The 17,929-nt window shown below is 45.1% G+C and overlaps 1 protein-coding gene across 1 annotated transcript in view; it reads left to right on the forward strand.

The window, feature by feature from the left end:
• Positions 1-313: 313 nt before the first annotated feature.
• The window catches only part of Macf1 (microtubule actin crosslinking factor 1), a 389,588-nt gene continuing 371,972 nt past the window's right edge, over positions 314-17,929 (forward strand). Inside the window, exon 1 of the mRNA XM_029554606.1 lies at positions 314-414. Coding sequence (XP_029410466.1) covers positions 321-414 — 94 coding nt within the window. The 5' untranslated portion in view covers positions 314-320. The remainder of the gene's footprint in view (positions 415-17,929) is intronic.

Raw genomic sequence — 17,929 nt, forward strand, 5'->3', positions numbered from 1 at the left:
CCCGCCGCCGCCCGGGAGCCGCACAAAGGCCGAGGCTGGGGCCGCCGCCGCCGCCGCCTCAGCGCGCGGGCCTGGAGCGGGCGCCCCCCGGGGCCGGGGCAGAGCGCGGCGCGGGCGGCCATGGCCGGCTACGTGCCGGGTCAGCAGCCGGCCAACCGCAGCCAGGAGAAGGAGTTCGTGCAGGCGTACGAGGATGTGCTGGAACGCTACAAAGGTGAGGCTGGGGCCGGGCCGCGGCTGGCGGGAGCCTGAGGCCCTTGGCTTGGCCTTCGGAGCGGGCGGATCGGACGGGTCGGCCGCTGCAGGTGGGGCGGGCGGCCATGGCCGGCTACGTGCCGGGTCAGCAGCCGGCCAACCGCAGCCAGGAGAAGGAGTTCGTGCAGGCGTACGAGGATGTGCTGGAACGCTACAAAGGTGAGGCTGGGGCCGGGCCGCGGCTGGCGGGAGCCTGAGGCCCTTGGCTTGGCCTTCGGAGCGGGCGGATCGGACGGGTCGGCCGCTGCAGGTGGGGCGGCGGTGGCGGCGGCGGTGGTGGTGGCGGCGGCGCGCCCACCCGCGCTGGGCTGGGCGGGGAGCAGCGACCGCGTCCCGGGGCCGGCTCCAAGTGGAGCGATGCCTCGGAAACCCTCTGCCGCTGCGGTCGGCGCCTTCAGATCGCCGGGCAGTGTTTGCCCTATTATCTGGCTCCGGCTGTGGCAGAGAATCCGGGAGCCGGCTCCGGAGACCGCCCGCTGTGAGACTCGCAGTGGCGGGGGAGGAGCTGGGCTCCGGGGACCCGCACTCCGCGACGCCGGAGGTCGCCAGCCCGCTTTTGTCTCCCGGACTCTCGGAGAAGTCGCGTGCAAGCCGAGGACCTCGGGGGTCGCGGGGGTCGCGCGGCGTGGCCCATGAGTGTGCAGATTTCGATTGGCCAGGCCTCCCCACCCGCAGCTCACCCTCCTCCAGGTCTGGGCCTGATGGAGCCGGGGGTCTAATTCTTCCTCCTCTCCAACCCCCCTCAGAAAAAAGATTGGTCTCGGAGCTCAGATTTCAGCCCCTGGAGGCTGTCTTGCGAAGTAGTTCTGCAAGTTAATGCCTAATCTGAACCGGGAGCATGCAGAGAAAGTTTTGACAGCCTTGAAGGGCTGCGGGCGGCATTTCCCTGACCGCTGTAGGTGCCCAGAGTGGAAGCCAGGGTTGCGTGGCCTTGGAAAGGCCCCTGCTTTGATCTTAACATCCAGTCTGGGATCTTGCCATGGGTGGCAGTTTGTGCCATCCTCCGAGGTGGGGATTTTCCCAGAAACTTCACAGGCAGCACTTTCCTCCTGTGTTACTTAACTGGGGCCCTTGTGACTAGCCTTTCCTTTATTTTCATCTGAAGGAGAGAAAACTTCAGCTCTTATGACCCAGCCAACATACTTGTTTGCAACACCTACTCAGTGAAAGAAAACTAATAAAGAAGCTGTAAAAACCACTGCCCTCTCCTTGTAGCATCAGAGCTGTGCTTGGGAACGCAACAGAGAGAAAAAATAGACGAAATGGTAAAATGGACCTGCTAGAACTTAGGCCTGTTCCCCTCTGCGCCAGCTCCTGTAAGCTGTCCAGCTTTTCCTGCCTGCAGCAAGTTTTCTGTCAACTCCCTGTGGTCTTTCTTTTAAGAAATATGGTTCATTTCAGAGCACAAAGAGATTAGATTGTGCTGCTGAACTTCATTGAAAAACTGCTGCTTGGTGAATCGTGCCATTAAGTTTCCTTTGCAGGCTTTTGAGCAAAACTGCACCCTTTGGAGGGAGGGTACACTGGGACTGTCTCCTACTGTGACAGCTTTACACCAGCAGAATTAAAACACAAATAGATGAAGAAATCTCAGTACTTCACTGGGTTGAGTTGCTGGTGGTGCCCAGCTGAAAGAAAGTTGGACTCCTCATAATGGGAAAGGGGAAATAAGGCTTTTTGGGGGTGGGGGGGCAACTGGTGTTCAGACCTTTTAACTGTCTCACTCTGTTTGACTCTGAAGAACTTTGATCAGGTGTGTAGGAATTTGATTCTTCCAGACACAGACCTTTTTCTTAAATGGGTCAAAAATGGTTTGCCAAAGTAAATGAATTTGAGCTGGATTGGGGGTTTGTGCAGTGTGCTTTATGTTAGGTCCAGAACAATCTCTTCCCCTCTGGCTTAGCATCTAGGCCTTTGTTACTTTGCTGTATGCAATTCCTGCATTTTCTAGAGTTAGAAATTCCCTTACTTACCTCTTTAATAGAACCAAAGCCAAGCAGTGTGATGGAATCTGGAGTGTGGCCTGAGAGGAAGTAATTTATGAGGATAAGGTCAAGAGCTAGTTTTGGAAAGAAATGGGCAAACATAGTGATGGGTTTCTAGATCTTCATTGGTTGGCCCCTAAATTATTTGCATCTCTCTGCTGCAGTAATCTAAGGTCACCTTATTCTGTAAAGTAGGATTTTCATGTATAGGGGGAGGTCTGTAGTCATCACCTGCATAAACCACCCTATAAGGGGGTAAAGGTGAGAAGTAATGCATTTACAGTGTGAAGCCAAGCATAATGCAACTTTATTAGGAATGGTTGTCAGGCATGGATTTTCGAGAACTCTGCTTGGCAGCTGTTTCCCTGTATGTTGGTAGTGAGTGTGGTTTTGGCAGGATTAGATGATTCAGCATTGACATAAATGTTCTCCTTCTTGAATATCCCAAAGGCTCTTCCACTTAGCTGGCCAACAAACGGCATTAGATAATAATTCTGGATGCTAGCATTTCAGAGTGGGCAGCAACCAAGAGAACCACAATGTGTCCCTCAGCAAATGGTCATTAAATCTCTGTTGCTGGTGACACTGTTAGATAATGGAGATGCTCGGATTATGAATGAGATCTGATTCCTGTTATTCACCTCTAACAAGGCCAAGATGCACAAAAGAATGATCATGAGACTGATAAGAGCTGTGGAAGCCAGAGGGTGGAAGAGGATCACCATGAGAGGTTTAAGCTTTGTCTTTTTGTTTCTTTTGGTTAGGGTCGGTCTTGCTGTGTAGCCCTGGCACTGTCGCACTGACTTTTAATTGTGAAATTAATTAAAATTAATTAATTAATTAATTAATTTTGAGACAGGATCTCAGCCTAGGCAGTCTATATAGTTGAAGCTGGCTTTGAACTCATGATCTTCCTGTCTCTACTTCCCAATTCCTGGGATTACAGGCAAGTGCCACCATGCCAGCTCAAAATTAGATTTTGTGTTTTCACAAAGTTTTGAAGATTAGAGTCTTCATGTGCCAGCCTGGACTAGGAATAAAAGAGAACATTCACATCTTAAAATTGGTAATATCAACTATCTGGAACTTAAAATTTCAGAATTTACTTACAAACATCAGAGTTCTTAGATATTATACTCACCAGGTGCAGTGGGTATATGCAGCTAGTTAGGACTGATATCTACCAGACCACAGAAAGTAACTGTACAGAGTGAAAAGTGAAAGTGTTCATATTAATGTACCCACCTTCAAGGCAGTGTGACAGGTGGTGGTGGTACACACCTTTAATTCTAACACTTGAGAGGCGGAGGCAGGTGGATCTCTGTGAATTCAAGGCCAACCTGGTCTACATAGTGAGTTCCAGGTCAGCCAGTGAGACCCTGTCTCCAAAAATAAATAAATTAATAAAAAAATCCCAAACCTAACACACATACACACAGGGCAGTTTGACAGTAGTAGAAGGCTACTAGCATTAAGCGCTAGATTTCTTCAGATTTGGACTCCAGTCTAGTTCTGTCACTTTTGCTGTGTGTCCTTAGAAACATTATTTAATCCTCTCTGATCTATGGGGTTATTAATCTGCTAAAGTCAGTTATTACTGATTTCTTGAGATTTGTGAGAATATAAATAAGCTGTTGGCATATATTAGGCTATTTTTTTTTTTTTTTTTTGGTTGTTTTGATACAGGATCCCCTTGTAGCCCCACCTGTCCTGGACTCAACGATTTAGACCCGGCTGGCCTTGAACTCACAGAGATCTTCCTGCCTCTGCCTCCCAAGTGCTGGGACTATAGGCGTGCACCACCATGCCTGGCTATATTAGGCTATTTTTAGAAAAACTCATGTATATAATATTTTATATTTTACAAAGCCATTTCAGGCTTTATGATATCTTGTATGAGTGATATTAATGAGATTAGTAAATTTAGACATAGAGGCTTGTCCAAGCACAAGATTTCAAACTTCTGAATGAGGATTTCACAGTGTCACAGAAGGAAGTTTTAAAGTCAGAGCATTGACTTGGGTTAAGTGAGATCATTTGTAAAGATATTAGTAAAATGTAATTGTTAGTATAATTGGTAGTATCATTGTTGGCATTTAGCCTCTGAAAAACAGACATACTGGAAGTGTCTTGTAATGTAGAAATTGGAACTGTGGAGCATTTCTTTTCCCCTCTTTGTTTGTTTAGAGACTGGGCCAGTATGTAGCCTTTGCTGGCCTAGAGCGCACTATGTGGACTAGGCTGGCCTCAAACTCATAGAGACCCTCTTGCCTCTGCCTCCCATCTGCTGGGATTAAAAGTGCTAACCACCATGCCTTTCTTTTCCTCTTGTAATGGTGGCAGTTTTATGTCTCAGAAATTTTATACAAAGTAATGTAGTGCAAAGTGATGATATTTTGCTAACATAGTGGAAAATATAAACTGAAGATTTAGGATTGTTTACCTAAGTAGTACTCTGAAGAAACCTCTTGGTAAAAAGTAGATTCATTCTTAAGTTCCTTTTTTTTTTTTTTGGTCTTTTTGAGACAGGGTCTACCTATAGCCCCAGCTGCCCTGGATCTCACTATGTAGACCAGGCTGTCCTCGAACTCATAAGGATCCGCCTGCCTCTGCCTCCCAAGTGCTGGGATTAAAGGTGTATGCCACCACACCTGGCTCTCTTAAGTTCCTTTTTAGAACAAAATCCTAGAGTTGGAGTGAATTGCTTCTAGACAGAACAATGGAGTAATTGCTACTTCTGGACACGGACACTATTAATTCAGAAAGTGAGTCAAGTCCATCTACTGGGAAATCACAAGCGTTGGCCACATCATGCTGTTGAAATAATAAAATGTGTGTATGTACTAACAGTGCTTATGGGAGCCTTGGTCTTGAATCGGCTTGGCAAGTGATGTAATACACAACAAAGAAGTGCATCAGCTGAGGTTTGTTATCCTAGTAGTTTTCAGTGCCAATTCCAGGTTCTAGAGACCTTGGTGGAGTTGTGTACCAGGATGGAAAGCTTCATTCCGGTTTTTTTTCGGGGTGGGGGTTCAAGACAGGATCTCTCTGTAGCTCCAGTTGGCCTGGACTGGCTATGTAGATGAGGCTGGCCTCGCTCTCACAGAGATCCACCTGCCTTTGCCGCAGAGTGCTGGGATTAAAGGCGTGTACTACCAGACCTGGCCTGCTTTCCTGGTTTTGATCAATTTTTCTTGTCTAGCTTCAACTGGAGGCAGTTATGATTTCCTGGCCTAAGGAGAGCCATGCATACAAGAATGTTTGTTCCAGCTTTTGTGTTACTTCTAATAAAATGTCATTTTTCCTTGAAGAGCTTCTTGGTTTTTGGAATAAATTATAATAGATCTCTAATTCTTTGTCTTTAGATTTCAGGACTTCCCATTTATCTTGGCCTGGACACACAGCTGTATCTATTATTACTGTCCAGTGTGGCTCTATCCTGGCTGATATCAGAGTCTGTCCCCCAGGCTCTTATTCCTCCCTCTGAACCTTTTCTTAGGTTCCCTCTTCTTGGAGTAGCCTCTTCATTTCTGGTTATACACATCTTCTCTCTTTTATTAAAGCTAAAACATGACATTTGTATCTTCCATGTGGCTTTCTCTTGTTATTGTATCAGTCACTTCTCTCTCTCTCTCTCTCTCTCTCTCTCTCTCCCCTCTCCTCTCCTCTCCTCTCTCTCCTCCTCTCTCCTCTCTTTCTCTCTCTGTTTTTTAAGATAGGGTCTTCCTGTAGCCCTTAGCTGGCCTGGAACTTGGTATGTATCAATTAGGCTGGCCTCAGTCTCACAGAGATCCATCTGCTTCTGCCTTCTGAGTGCTGGAATTAAAGGCATATGTCACTATACCTGGCTCTCTATTTAAAAATTATTTGGCCAGGCATGGTGTTGCATGCCTTTAATCCTAGCACTTGGGAGGCAGAGGCAGGCGGATCTCTGTGAGTTCAAGGCCAGCCTGGTCTACATAGTAAGTTCCAAGACAGCTGGGGCTACAGGGAGACCCTGTCTCAAAAAAAAAGAACAAAAAAAATATTTATATTCAAAATTTGTGTGTGTGTGCACACACAAGTATCCTTTGAAACCAGAAGAGGGCATCAGGCCCACTGGAGCGGAAGTTACAAATGCAAGCTGCCCAATGTGGGTGCTGAGAACTGAACTTGGGTCCTCTGCAAGAGCAGCAGGTACTCTTAACCACTGAGCCAGCTCTCTGCACCCGCCCCCCCTTGCTTTTTTTTTTTTGAGATAGGGTCTCACTATATACCCCTGGCTCACCTGGAACTGGCTTTGTAGGCCATGCTGGTCTCAAATTCAGAGTTTGCTTCTACTTCGCCAGTGCTAAGATTGAAGGCCTGTACCACCACACCCAGCTCCCTTCTTTCTCTTACATCTTACAATAACTACCCAATAATTAATCTCATATATATTAAAACAGTACAGTACTCTTGTATTGTTTGATGCCATTAGAATTATTTCCTTTATTTTTTTTGAGACAGTGTCTCCCTGTAGCCTCAGCTGGCCTGGAGCTTGCTATCTAGAGCAGGTTGGCCTTGAACTCACAGAGCTCCACCTGCCTCTGCCTCCCAAGTGCTGGGACTAATGGTGTGTGCCACCATGCCCTGCTTAGAATTATTTTCTTAATGAAACAATGTTTTGTAGTGTAGAAGTGTACAAACCTTTTATCTATTTTTTTGTTTATGTCTATGTGGTTGCAGTGGTAGGTATCCAACCCATGTTTCACACATGCTGTGTAAGTGTCCTGCCATTGAGCGTCCCCTTTCGCCCCCAGTCCCTGGCACAGGAGCTTTTGTTTTGTCATTTTTTGAGATAGGGTCTCACCGTATAGCCTAGACTGGCATTGAACTCATGATCCCCCTGCTTCAGTCTCCCTAATGGAGTGGGATTGAGAGCTACCACTTGTGGCTCTCTAAAGCAATCACAGGAGTGCTTTCAAGTTAAGTTTTGTAAAAATGTTCATCCTGATGCCACATGCCTCCAATCCCAGGCAGAGGCAGGTGGATCTCTGTAAGTTCAAAGCCAGCCTGGTCTATATAACGAGTTCAAGGCCAGCCAGGGCTACAGGGAGACCCTGTCTCAGAAAAAAAAAAAAAAAGTCCATCTTGGGTTGGGGAAATGGATCAGTGGTTAAAGCTGCTTGCCTCACAAGCAAGAAGTGTGAGGACAAAAGTTAAAATCCCCAGAACCCATGGAAATCTCAGGTAGGCATGGTGGCCCTCCAGTAATTCCAGTGCTTGGAAGGGAGAGAAAGAGGTCTCTGGAGCCAGCTGGCTATAGTTAGCCTTCTTGGTGAGCTCTGGGTTCAACTGAGAGACCCTGCCTCAATGAATAGAGTGGAGAGCAATGGAGGAAGACTCTTGATGTCAGCTTCAGACCTCCACACACCATTTGTTTTTTGTTTTTTTTTTGTCTTTTTGAGACAGGGTCTCCCTGTAGCCCCAGCTGGCCTGGAATTCACTGTGTGGACCAGGTTGGCCTTGAACTTACAAAGATCTGCCTGCCTCTGCTTCTCAAGTGCTGGGATTAAAGACATGCGCCACAATGCCTGGCCCACACACCATTTGTACACACGTACACGGGCACTCCCGTATACAGGTGCCCACACATGTGAACATGTACACATACACATGAAAAATGCTCATCTTATAGAAGTAATATTAAATATATTAGTGTTTAAGCTGGGTGTGGTGGTGCACACCTTTAATCCCAGCACTCAGGAGGCAGAGGCAGGCGGATCTCTGTGAGTTCAAGGCCAGCCTGGTCTACATAGTGAGTTCCAGGACAGCTGGGGCTACAGGGAGACCCTGTCTCAAAAAGACAAAACAAAATATTAGTATTTAACATAGGGAATTAGGAAATTATGTAGAATTTTTAAAAATATTCTTTAGGTGGTGTATAGCGTGTGTGTGTGTGTGTGTGTGTGTGTGTGTAGGAGCCAACGCATACATACTGTGCCTGGAAGAGAGTGGAATGCTAAGGACAAGCCCTTTGGTCAGTCTTGAATCTGAAACCCTCTACTTTAGCTGTATAAAAGTTTGTTGCACTGTAAATCTTCTCCCTGGGCATAAACATGTATTTTTCTTTCTCTTTTCAACATGGCTTTGTTTTGTATGTCTATGTGTCAATCATCAGGAATGTTCCAATTATCAGAGATGGTTTGGCTAGTCACCTAAGACAAATTAATTAATTGGTCAGTGATCTTTCTTTTGGGCAAGGACTTTGCCAGCTGTACTGTTGGGTTCCATCTTACTATAGCACATTTCTATAGTGATTTTTGTTCAGAAAGATAAACACAATTGCTTTGCGTTGATGCAAAAAATAAGCTTGCTTGAATTGCCTTCTAGAGGTCAATGGTTTTCAACCAGCAGGAACATGTTAGATTGAAATGTAGGAAGTAATTTTCTTTGGCTGTGCCTTTTAGTCAGCCAACAGCAATGAATAAGCCCACTGTACACTATGTTCTGTTAGTACCTATAAGAGATACTGTGTTGGACTAAGTGGTATCAGGGAGATGGGTGGGACACTTAGAAGCAGGGAAAGAATGATATTAAGATTAGGAGTAGAAGTAGGGCATGGTGGTGCATGCCTGTGATTCCAGTGGGTTGAGGCAGGAGGATCACAAGTTGGAGGCTAGCCTGGGCTAGCTAGTAAGACTTTTTTTTTAAAAGAAAGAATGATGGCTCAAGCCTGTAATTTCAGGATTAGGGAGAGTGAGGATGTATGTGGGGGGTATCTCCAGTTTGAGGCCAGCCTGGGCTATAGAGTGAGCTCTAAATCAGCCTGGTCTGTATACAGCAAGATTATATCTCAACAAAATAAAATAAGGACTATTGGCATAGCTCAGTTGACAGAGTGCTTGCCTAACATACAGGAAGTTTTGGGTTTGCGCCTTAGTCTTGAATAAACTGGGTATCATGTTGCAGGATTGTAGTTCCAGCACTTGGGAGGAGGGTTAAGTCATCTTTGGTTACATAATGAGTTCAAGCAGAGCCTGGGCTACAAGAGACCCTGTTTTAAATATAAAACAAAACCCTAACATAGAATAAGGCATGAAGAGAGCACTAATGCATCTTTCAGTTCTTATCAATGAAGCTCCCTCATGCCACAGAGGGCCAGGAAAGCAAAAGGTCACAAATGGCCAAAATGCAGAGAACAAAGAGTCTGTAGAGTGTGGGTCCTTGGACAGGACTCCTATATCAAAATCCACCCACCCAGGGCTTAGGGACCATTGCAGGAAAGAGGGGGCAGAACCAACAGGTACCTTGGAACCTTCTCATATGAACCTACAGCAATGGTGTCAGCATACACAAGACCCATGCAAACTTAAGCATACAAAAACCCAGCACAGAACTGTGGAAATGATCAACAGGCCCCAATCTTAGTTGAAGAATTATTTGCAGCTGATTACTGCTGTGTGAGGAAGAGCAGATCTTAAAGGGAAGGACCCTAGATAGACTGATTAGACCTCAGTGGATGAACTTGCACTGAAGGACATCTGGGGACACTAACTTTACATGATAGACCTTAACACAAATGACAGAAGGTATGAACTCCAGTGGGGGCTATGGGAGGGTGCCAAAGGGGAAGGAGATATAAAGATGATTTTCTATATGAAATACGCAAAAATTCAATAAAAAATAAAATAAAAACTCCACCAAATACTCCCCCCTCAAATAAACCCCCAAACAATTGAATAGACAAATAAGACAAACAACAAAAGAGGACTGAGGAGATGGCTCAGTAAAGTGCTTGCTGCAGTTTCAGATCCCCCACAGAAGGTGGATCTGTGTTTGAGGCCAGCCTTGTTCTCCATAGTGAGTTCCAGGCCAGCTGGGCCTACTGGGAGACCCTGTGTCAAAAAGACAAAAAATAAATAAAAGAAAATATCGGGCGTAGTGGCCCCTGCCTTTAATCCCAGCCCTTGGGAGGCAGAGGCAGGTGGATCTCTGTGCTTTCAAGTCCAGCCTGGTCTACAAAGCAAGTTCAAGGCCAGCTGGGGCTACAGGGAGACCCTGTCTCAAAAAGACCAAAAAGAAAAAAATCCCCCAAACCCAAAAAACTAAAATTGATAGCAAATCCCTAGAACCCACATAAATGCTGAAGTGCTGCATATAAGTGTGTAATTCAGAGATAGATGACTGGAGCAAGCTGGCTAGGTACACTGCCTCAATAAATAAAGTTGAATAAGGTAGATAGTGATGAAGACACCCACGTCAAAACTTGGGCTTCCTTCCACATGCACAGGTGCGTGTGTACACAATGAGCTCATAATCAAACATGTACATAATACACACACACACACACACACACACACACACACAAAAGAAAAAGTAAAAGATCTCTTAGGGTAGGGGAGGAAAATCCCAAATGTGAACACAAAGAACCTGCATTTAGGGCTGGAGAGATGCTCAGTGGTTAAGAGCACTGGCTGCTTTTCCAGAGAGCCCAGGTTCAGTTCCTAGCACCAACATGGCAGTCAACATCTCTAGCTCCAGATTCAACACCCTCTTCTGACACCTCTGTGGGCACCAGACCCACATGTGATGCACTTACATTCATGTAGACACTCATACACATAAAAATAAATAAAATACTTTAGGTTTTTTTTGAGACAGGGTCCTCCTGTAGCCCCTCAACTCGCCTGGAACTTGCTATTTAGACCTGGATGGCCTCCATTTCTGTGAGATCCACTAGCAGCCTCTGCCTCCTGAGTGTTGGAATTAAAAGTGTGTGCCATCACACCTGGCAAAGTAATTTTTTTTTTTTAAAGAAAATGTAAATGATAGTGAGAGTGGAACTTTATGCTCTAGGAGCCCACCATTCTAGAGGTACTGTTGCAGTTGAGTCATGAGGCTAGATCTAGAGAGGGACTGGAGAGATGACTGTGAGAGCGATTGTGAACCACTGAGGTGTGGATGTTGGGAACTGAACCTAGACCCTCCGAAAAAACAGTAAATGCTCTTAACCTCCGAGCTGTCTCTCTAGCTCCAAACATCATTTCTTTTTTTAAGGATTTGACTCCTTCTGAACTTGTAAGATAGGCCTGTGCATTTGAATCTGCCATTCAAGGTCATGTTTAACCTTTGCTTCTCATTTAAATTAGCAAATGCTTAGTGTCCCAGGATATCTAGTCTACCCGTTCTCTGAACAGTCTGTCTTCCTTCTTTTTCTCTCTCCCCCCTCCCTGCTTCCCTCTCTCCTCTCTGTCTCTCTGTCTCTGTCTCGCTCTCTTTCTTTCCATAAATCCTGTCCTGGAACTCACTATGCAGCCCAGGCTGCCCTGGAAGTTATGGCTATTTATTTCCTACCTTAGCTTCCTGAGTGCTAGCATTACAGATATGAGTTACCATGCCTGACTTTCAGTTATATTCTGATTTGCGAATTCCCAAATCCCAAATTTGGTCTTTTTTGAGACAGGGTCTCCCTGTAGCCCCAGCAAGCCTGGAACTCACTATGTAGACCAGGCTGGCCTTGAACTCACAGAGATCCACCTGCTTCTGCCTCCCGAGTGCTGGGATTAAAGGTGTGCACCACCACACCTAGCTTGAACTTGTACTTTTAACTGAGGTGTAGGCCAAGTGCTCAGGAAACAAAGATCATTGTCTTGCATCTTTGTGATCTTAAAGTTGAATGAGGGTAACATTGGTAAGCTGACACTTACCATCTGTTGTAGGGAGTGTTGAAATAGAAATAAATGCTGCCGCTGTGGTATTGTAGTACCCAGTATAGCCAGAGTGAGGGGACAGAGAAGGCATCCAGGGGAAATGAAGCCTGCGCTATTATCTTAAGGATTTTAGGCTCTTTGGGTAAAAAGGTTGGGTAAAGGGCATTCCAGGAGGCAGCATGCCGGGAGAAGGGAATGAATGGGCTTGATAGGAGAGAATAGGTAGAACTGGAGTGTAGAATGTGAGGGAAGCATGTGATGAGATAGGAAAAGTGAGCAGGCCTAAAATTTTGACTGGCTTTATATGCCATTCTGTAGTTTGGACTTTAGTTAAGTCTTGTGGGAGCATTGAAAGCTTTTAGAACAGCAAGGAAGATTATGAGTAAGTTTATATTTTAGGAATACTTCACTTCTGGCTGTGTGAAGGGGGATTGGCGTATGACAGGCCTGTTAGGAATGAGTCTGTCAGAGTAACTGAGGCAGAGAGTAGTGACTTTAAATTCACATTATGTGGAAATGATAATGTAGGAAAGGTAAGTTGAGAGTGTTCAGGGTCAAATCCACGTGTTTGATGACTAACTGAATGTGATATATGATGGGGAAAGAACTTAGGATGACTTGTAGGTTCCTGACTTGGAGATCTGTGGGTGGGTGGTGTCATGAACTAAAATAGGGACTGTGAGAGGGGGCAGGGTTATTTGCCCTTAAATAGTGGCAGCAAAGGTGCAGAAGATTCTGAGTTTGGTTGGGTTGAGTTGAGGTCGAGGTTTGTGAGGGATATTGGCTGTGGTGGTCTAGAATGTTGAGTTGAGAACTATAACTATATGTCAGCTTAATCAGCCACAAGCTTAGGGAGAGTGGATACTTAGGAAGTGGTGCACAGCTGAGGTGGGAGACAAAACATCTTCAAGGATGGTGATTTCTAGAGCAGAGGGAGAGGGACCCTAGGAGGAAATTGCGGAAAGGGAGTGGCCAGAGAGGTAGGAGGAACTGGAGAGAAGTGAGTTTCTAGGTGGATGTGGTGTGGAAGGTGTGTCTCACTATGTCATACAGACACCAAGCCAGACATGAATTGCAGGTGTCTAAAATACAAGACACTTTTACTCAGGCATTTTCAGTGGAAAGTGAGAAATGTAGAAGGGGAGCTTCAGAAATGGGGCTTTGAAGGAATGAGAGGAGAATGGCCTTTTAGAGAGGCAGATACAGGGTGGAGATTTACTTATTTACCTATTGACAAGGGTCTCTGAAGCCAGGTTGGCCTTGACCTTCTGGTGATCCTCTTGCTTCAGAGTGCTGGAATTACAAACATGAGCCACCATACCTAGCTTTCTTTAATGTAGGAACAACTTGAGCTTGCCTAAGTGCTATTTGGAAATAGCCAGTAGAGAAGAAGAGATTTAATAAAATTCGGAGAAGGAAGAGAATGCATGGCCCATAGAATCCAGGGATTTGGGGAGGGGATTCTTTTGAGAAAGATCAAAGGGAGGAAGAGAAAAATGCAGGTGGTTGAGCTGATTGGTTAAAGGTGTAGAAACTGCTGGGTGTGGCACATGCCTTTAATTCCAGCATTTGGGAGGCCGAGCCAGGCATATCTCTGTGAGATCAAGGCTAGCCTGGTCTATAGAGTGAGTTGCAGGCATAGAAACTTAAAGGAATTTCTTCTGATGCTATCTGAGAAGTGGGGCTTGAAGCTATCCATTGAGTCAGAAAGAGAGAAGGAAGGGTGTGTGTGTATGTGTGTGTGTGTGTGTGTGTGTGTGTGTGTGTGTATACAGGTGAGTACAGGTGCCCACAGAATCCAGAAAAGGCGTTGGATTCTCCGAAGCTGGAGTTACAGGCAGTTGTGAGCTGCCTGGCATGGATGTTAGGATCCAAACTCAGGCCATCCCCAAGAGCAGTATGTGTTCTAACCCCTGAACTATCTTACCAGCCCTCAAGCATAGGTTTGATTCAAGAATAAAGGGTCCCTGGAGTTTGTCTAAAAAATGTAACATCTGGCTTTCTGGTAGTGCTCTCAACAAAAATGTACTGGGGAAGAAGCCACATATGTAACTTTTATGTTACTTTATGTCAGAAAAGTACTGGGTAGAAACCAATTATTTTTTTGTATAAATTAGCCTAACTTTGATGGACAAAGGCTTTTGTTTATTTGTTTGTAGGTGCTGGGGGGTAAGCTCTTGATCACCAAACCACATGCTCAGCTCCTGATAAAGGCATCTTACTCTTGACTTACAGAAGGGCCCTCCTCACCTGTGATCTTTAATCCCCATCTCACTCTGATATGAAAAGCACAGGATTCATTGGTTTGAAAGTAAGCTTCAGGCTTAGCTTCTGCCCATGTAGTTGAGTTTAGGAACATTTGTGAGTTATAAACATTTGCACTCCATGAAGATTAAGACTTTAGTATATCCATTCTATTTGTGCTAGGCTTGTGAGAGAGTTCTTTGCAAGACTGGACAGAGGGGCTATTGTGGAAGATACAGCTTCCATCTTGTTTATTTTGGCAGGGTAGCAGAGAATGTGATGGATCTGTTCTCATGACTCAGAGCTCTCTCTGCCTTACCTTAATAGGTTCAATATAATTACTACCTTCAGATGATGATGATGTCCTTCAGAGTTTATCTGACCTTTATATCTAAAAAAAGTATTAGGTTTCCTTTGTCCTCTATTTTCCTTTTTATTTTTATTTTTTTTAATTTTTTTTTACTCTTCAATCCAGTTTAGAGAGTATTTCCTAGTATTATAGGCCCACTTCAGAATTCACTTAGGTCTCAACCCCTTTTGGCACATTTTATTCATATCTTTTGGTTGTTAACTGGCATGTTACCCACAGTGTGGTTTGTTTTCTGCTCCTTAGTTTGTAAGTTTAGACTCTATCAGATAGAGTTGATGTGAGTCACTCCAGGGAGTAGAAGCTAATGTCTCCACTAATTTAGAAAATCTTTGATCTTCTTTCAGTCCCTAGTTTGATTTATCCTGTTCATTTTCTGATTTTTTCCTCCCTAGAAGAGGGTGTGTGTATATACACACACATGCACATGCATGTGCTTGTGTGCCCCTTGTCTTTAGTTTTATGTGTTACTGTGAATGGTCTACTCTAGGGCCTGGACTTCATATATGCAAGATTCCCCTAGAACCCTTGTCATCACAGTCAGCAAATAGGACTCCATTAAGAGCTGCCTGGGTGTAATCAAGTATAAAACATTTAAAAGTAGGATTCATGGCAGGCATGGTGGCGCATGCCTTTAATCCCAGCAGAGGCAGGTGGATCTTTATGAGTTTGAGGCCAGCCTGGTCTACCTAGTGAGTTCCAGGACAGCTGGGGCTACAAGGAGACCCTGTCTCAAAAAAAAAAAAAAGTATATATATAATGGGCATGGTGGCACATGCCTTTAATCCTAGAGCTTGGAAGGCAGAGGCAGACAGATCTCTGCAAGCCAGGGTTACATAGTGAGACCCTGTCTCAAAAAAACAAACCCCCCCCCCCCCCACTACCAAAGGTGGAATGTGATTAAGGAAGATATCTGTCACTCTCCAGCCTCCACATGAATGTGCACAAATGCTCACATACATATGTAGATGCATATACAAATATGCACACATACACACAGAAAAAGTTAAAACAGTAAAACCCAGACTTAGTTAAGCAGGGAGAGTGACAGGGACAAGATCATCTTCAGTTCCAGCTAGGATGTCAGGGAGTGCCACCTGTGGCCCTTTGGACCCAAGCAGTTTCTCTAAATGTCCTTTCTGGTCTTGCAGGACCTTTAAGCCATGTTATCTTTCTAGGTAGCAGGGACTCAATCCTAGTTGTGCTGCCACTCTGTCTGCAGTGACCTGTGGCTGAAGAGGCAGGCTCCGATTTCTGCAGGGAGAACACCTGGAATGTTTGGCCTCTCTGGCACAGTTGTCTTTGTAACATGAGGACGATCATCCCAGACCTACTGCAAACACAAACACCTCCAGCTGAATAGCAACCAAGGCTACCTCAGCATTATTATGGGGCCAGTGTTGATTCAGAAGAAGCCAGCCTGGCCCAAACCACCTCTCCAGGAAAGAGTAGGATCTGTTCCAGTCTTTGCTGGTTATTTTCATAAACAGAAAATGGGGACTAGGACTAGCAAGATGCCTCGGTGGGTAAAGGCATTTGCCACTAACTCTAATGACTTGTGTTTGATTCCCAGGACTCATAATGGAAGGAGAGAACCAACTGACTACCACTAATTGTCCTCTGACCGTCACACACGTGCTTTGGCTTGTGTGTATGTGTGTCCCCTCCACAACATGCATAAGCAAACAAATGAAATACATTTTAAAGGATTTTTAATCCTTTAAATCCTTATTTTTTAAAAACATTTACTTTTATGTGTATGAGTGTATTGCTGGCATGTGTGTAAGTGTACTTATGCCATGCAATGCTCTTGAAGGTCAGAAGAGGAAGTTGGATCCCCTGGAACTGGAGTTAGGACAGTTGTTACCTGCCATGTGGGTGCTGGGAATTGAACTTGGGTCCTTTGCAAGAGCAGTCAGTGACTGCCAAACTAACTCTCCAGGTGCACCCATGTTATGCAGTGCTGTGGAGGTCAGAAGAGGGCTTCGGATTCCCCTGGGACTGGAGTTAAGGATGGTTCATAGCTGCCATGTGGGCGCTGGGAATTGAACCTGGGTCCTAGAGCAGTCAGTGCTCTCAACTGCTGAGCCATCTCTCCAGCCCTGCTTTTACAATTTTATTTGAATTTTAAAGAAATATCGTCAGAGCAGACAAGCTAGTAATCTTGGCTTTTGCCTTGAGGAGGAGAACGGAGGGGACAAGCCATGGGGGTTAGACACATGGCTGACTGGCAGCCACATGGCTGGGAGAAGGAAGCTTTAGAGAAAGTAAAGAAATACGAGATACTAGGGGAAGCCCAAAGCCTTAAAGAAAGTATGTTTAGTAAGAAAGGCATGAAGAAGAAAAAGGGAAGTTACACCTTTCAGAAAAGTGGACAGACTTATAGAGACCTACAGGACTGTGGCTCCTCCAAAGTTCTGTGGTAGTAGGCAGAATTCCAGGCAGGAAAAACTCACTGTCTCATTAACACACTAGATATTCTGCCCATCTATTTAGCATAAGCCACCTTCCTAAGGGTGGTCCTATGACCTGATGATTGACTAAACTTATACAAAATTCCAGCTGCCAATTTTAATTTTTTTTTTTTTTTTTTTTGTTTTTTTGGGTTTCACATCTTGGCTGGCCTGGAGCTCAATATGTAGACCTGGGTGGCCCATAATTCACAGAGATCCACCTGCCTCTACCTCCCAAGTTCTGGGGTTAAGGTTCAGCTGTCCTGGAACTCACTATGTAGACCAGGCTGGCCTTGAGCTCACAGAGATCCACCTGCCTCTGCCTCCCGAGTGCTGGGATTAAAGGCGTGCGCCACCACGCCCAGCTTTTAATTTTTAAAAATTTATTTTTATTTTATATACAGGAGTGTTTTACGTGTATATATGTTAGTACACTACGTGTGTGCAATGCTCATGGAGGCAAGAAGAGGGTGTCACATCCCCTGGAACTGTAGTTAAGGACAGTTGTTAGCTGCTATGTGGGTGCTTGGAACTGAATCCAGGTTCTTTTTGAGACAGGGTCTCCCTGTAGCCCCAGCTGGCCCAGAACTATGTAGACCAGGCTTGCCTTGAACTCACAGGGATTCACTTGCCTCCACCTCCTGAGTGCTGGGATTAAAGGTGCGTGCCACCATGCCTGGCACAAATGTAATTAATTTTTAAAAAGAAAAAGAAAAACAGGAACTAGACTAGTTTACTTGAGGTGCTTTGGAATCCTTATATCACTTGGAGAATTGAATTATTACTTTATATAATAGTAATAGCATTGATATAATATTGCCTTTATTAGGAAGAATGGAGAAATCGTCAGGGCTGGAATTTCCCTCTGCCTTTCTTATGTGAGAAGCAGATGGAGGGAGATCATCAAGTTCCCATCTCTCAGTTGTCCTATCTGATTATCTTGTGGGCTTC

Source organism: Nannospalax galili, unplaced genomic scaffold (genome assembly GCF_000622305.1).
Source record: "Nannospalax galili isolate Female #2095 unplaced genomic scaffold, S.galili_v1.0 scaffold944, whole genome shotgun sequence".
In the NCBI taxonomy this organism is placed as follows: Eukaryota; Metazoa; Chordata; class Mammalia; order Rodentia; family Spalacidae; genus Nannospalax; species Nannospalax galili.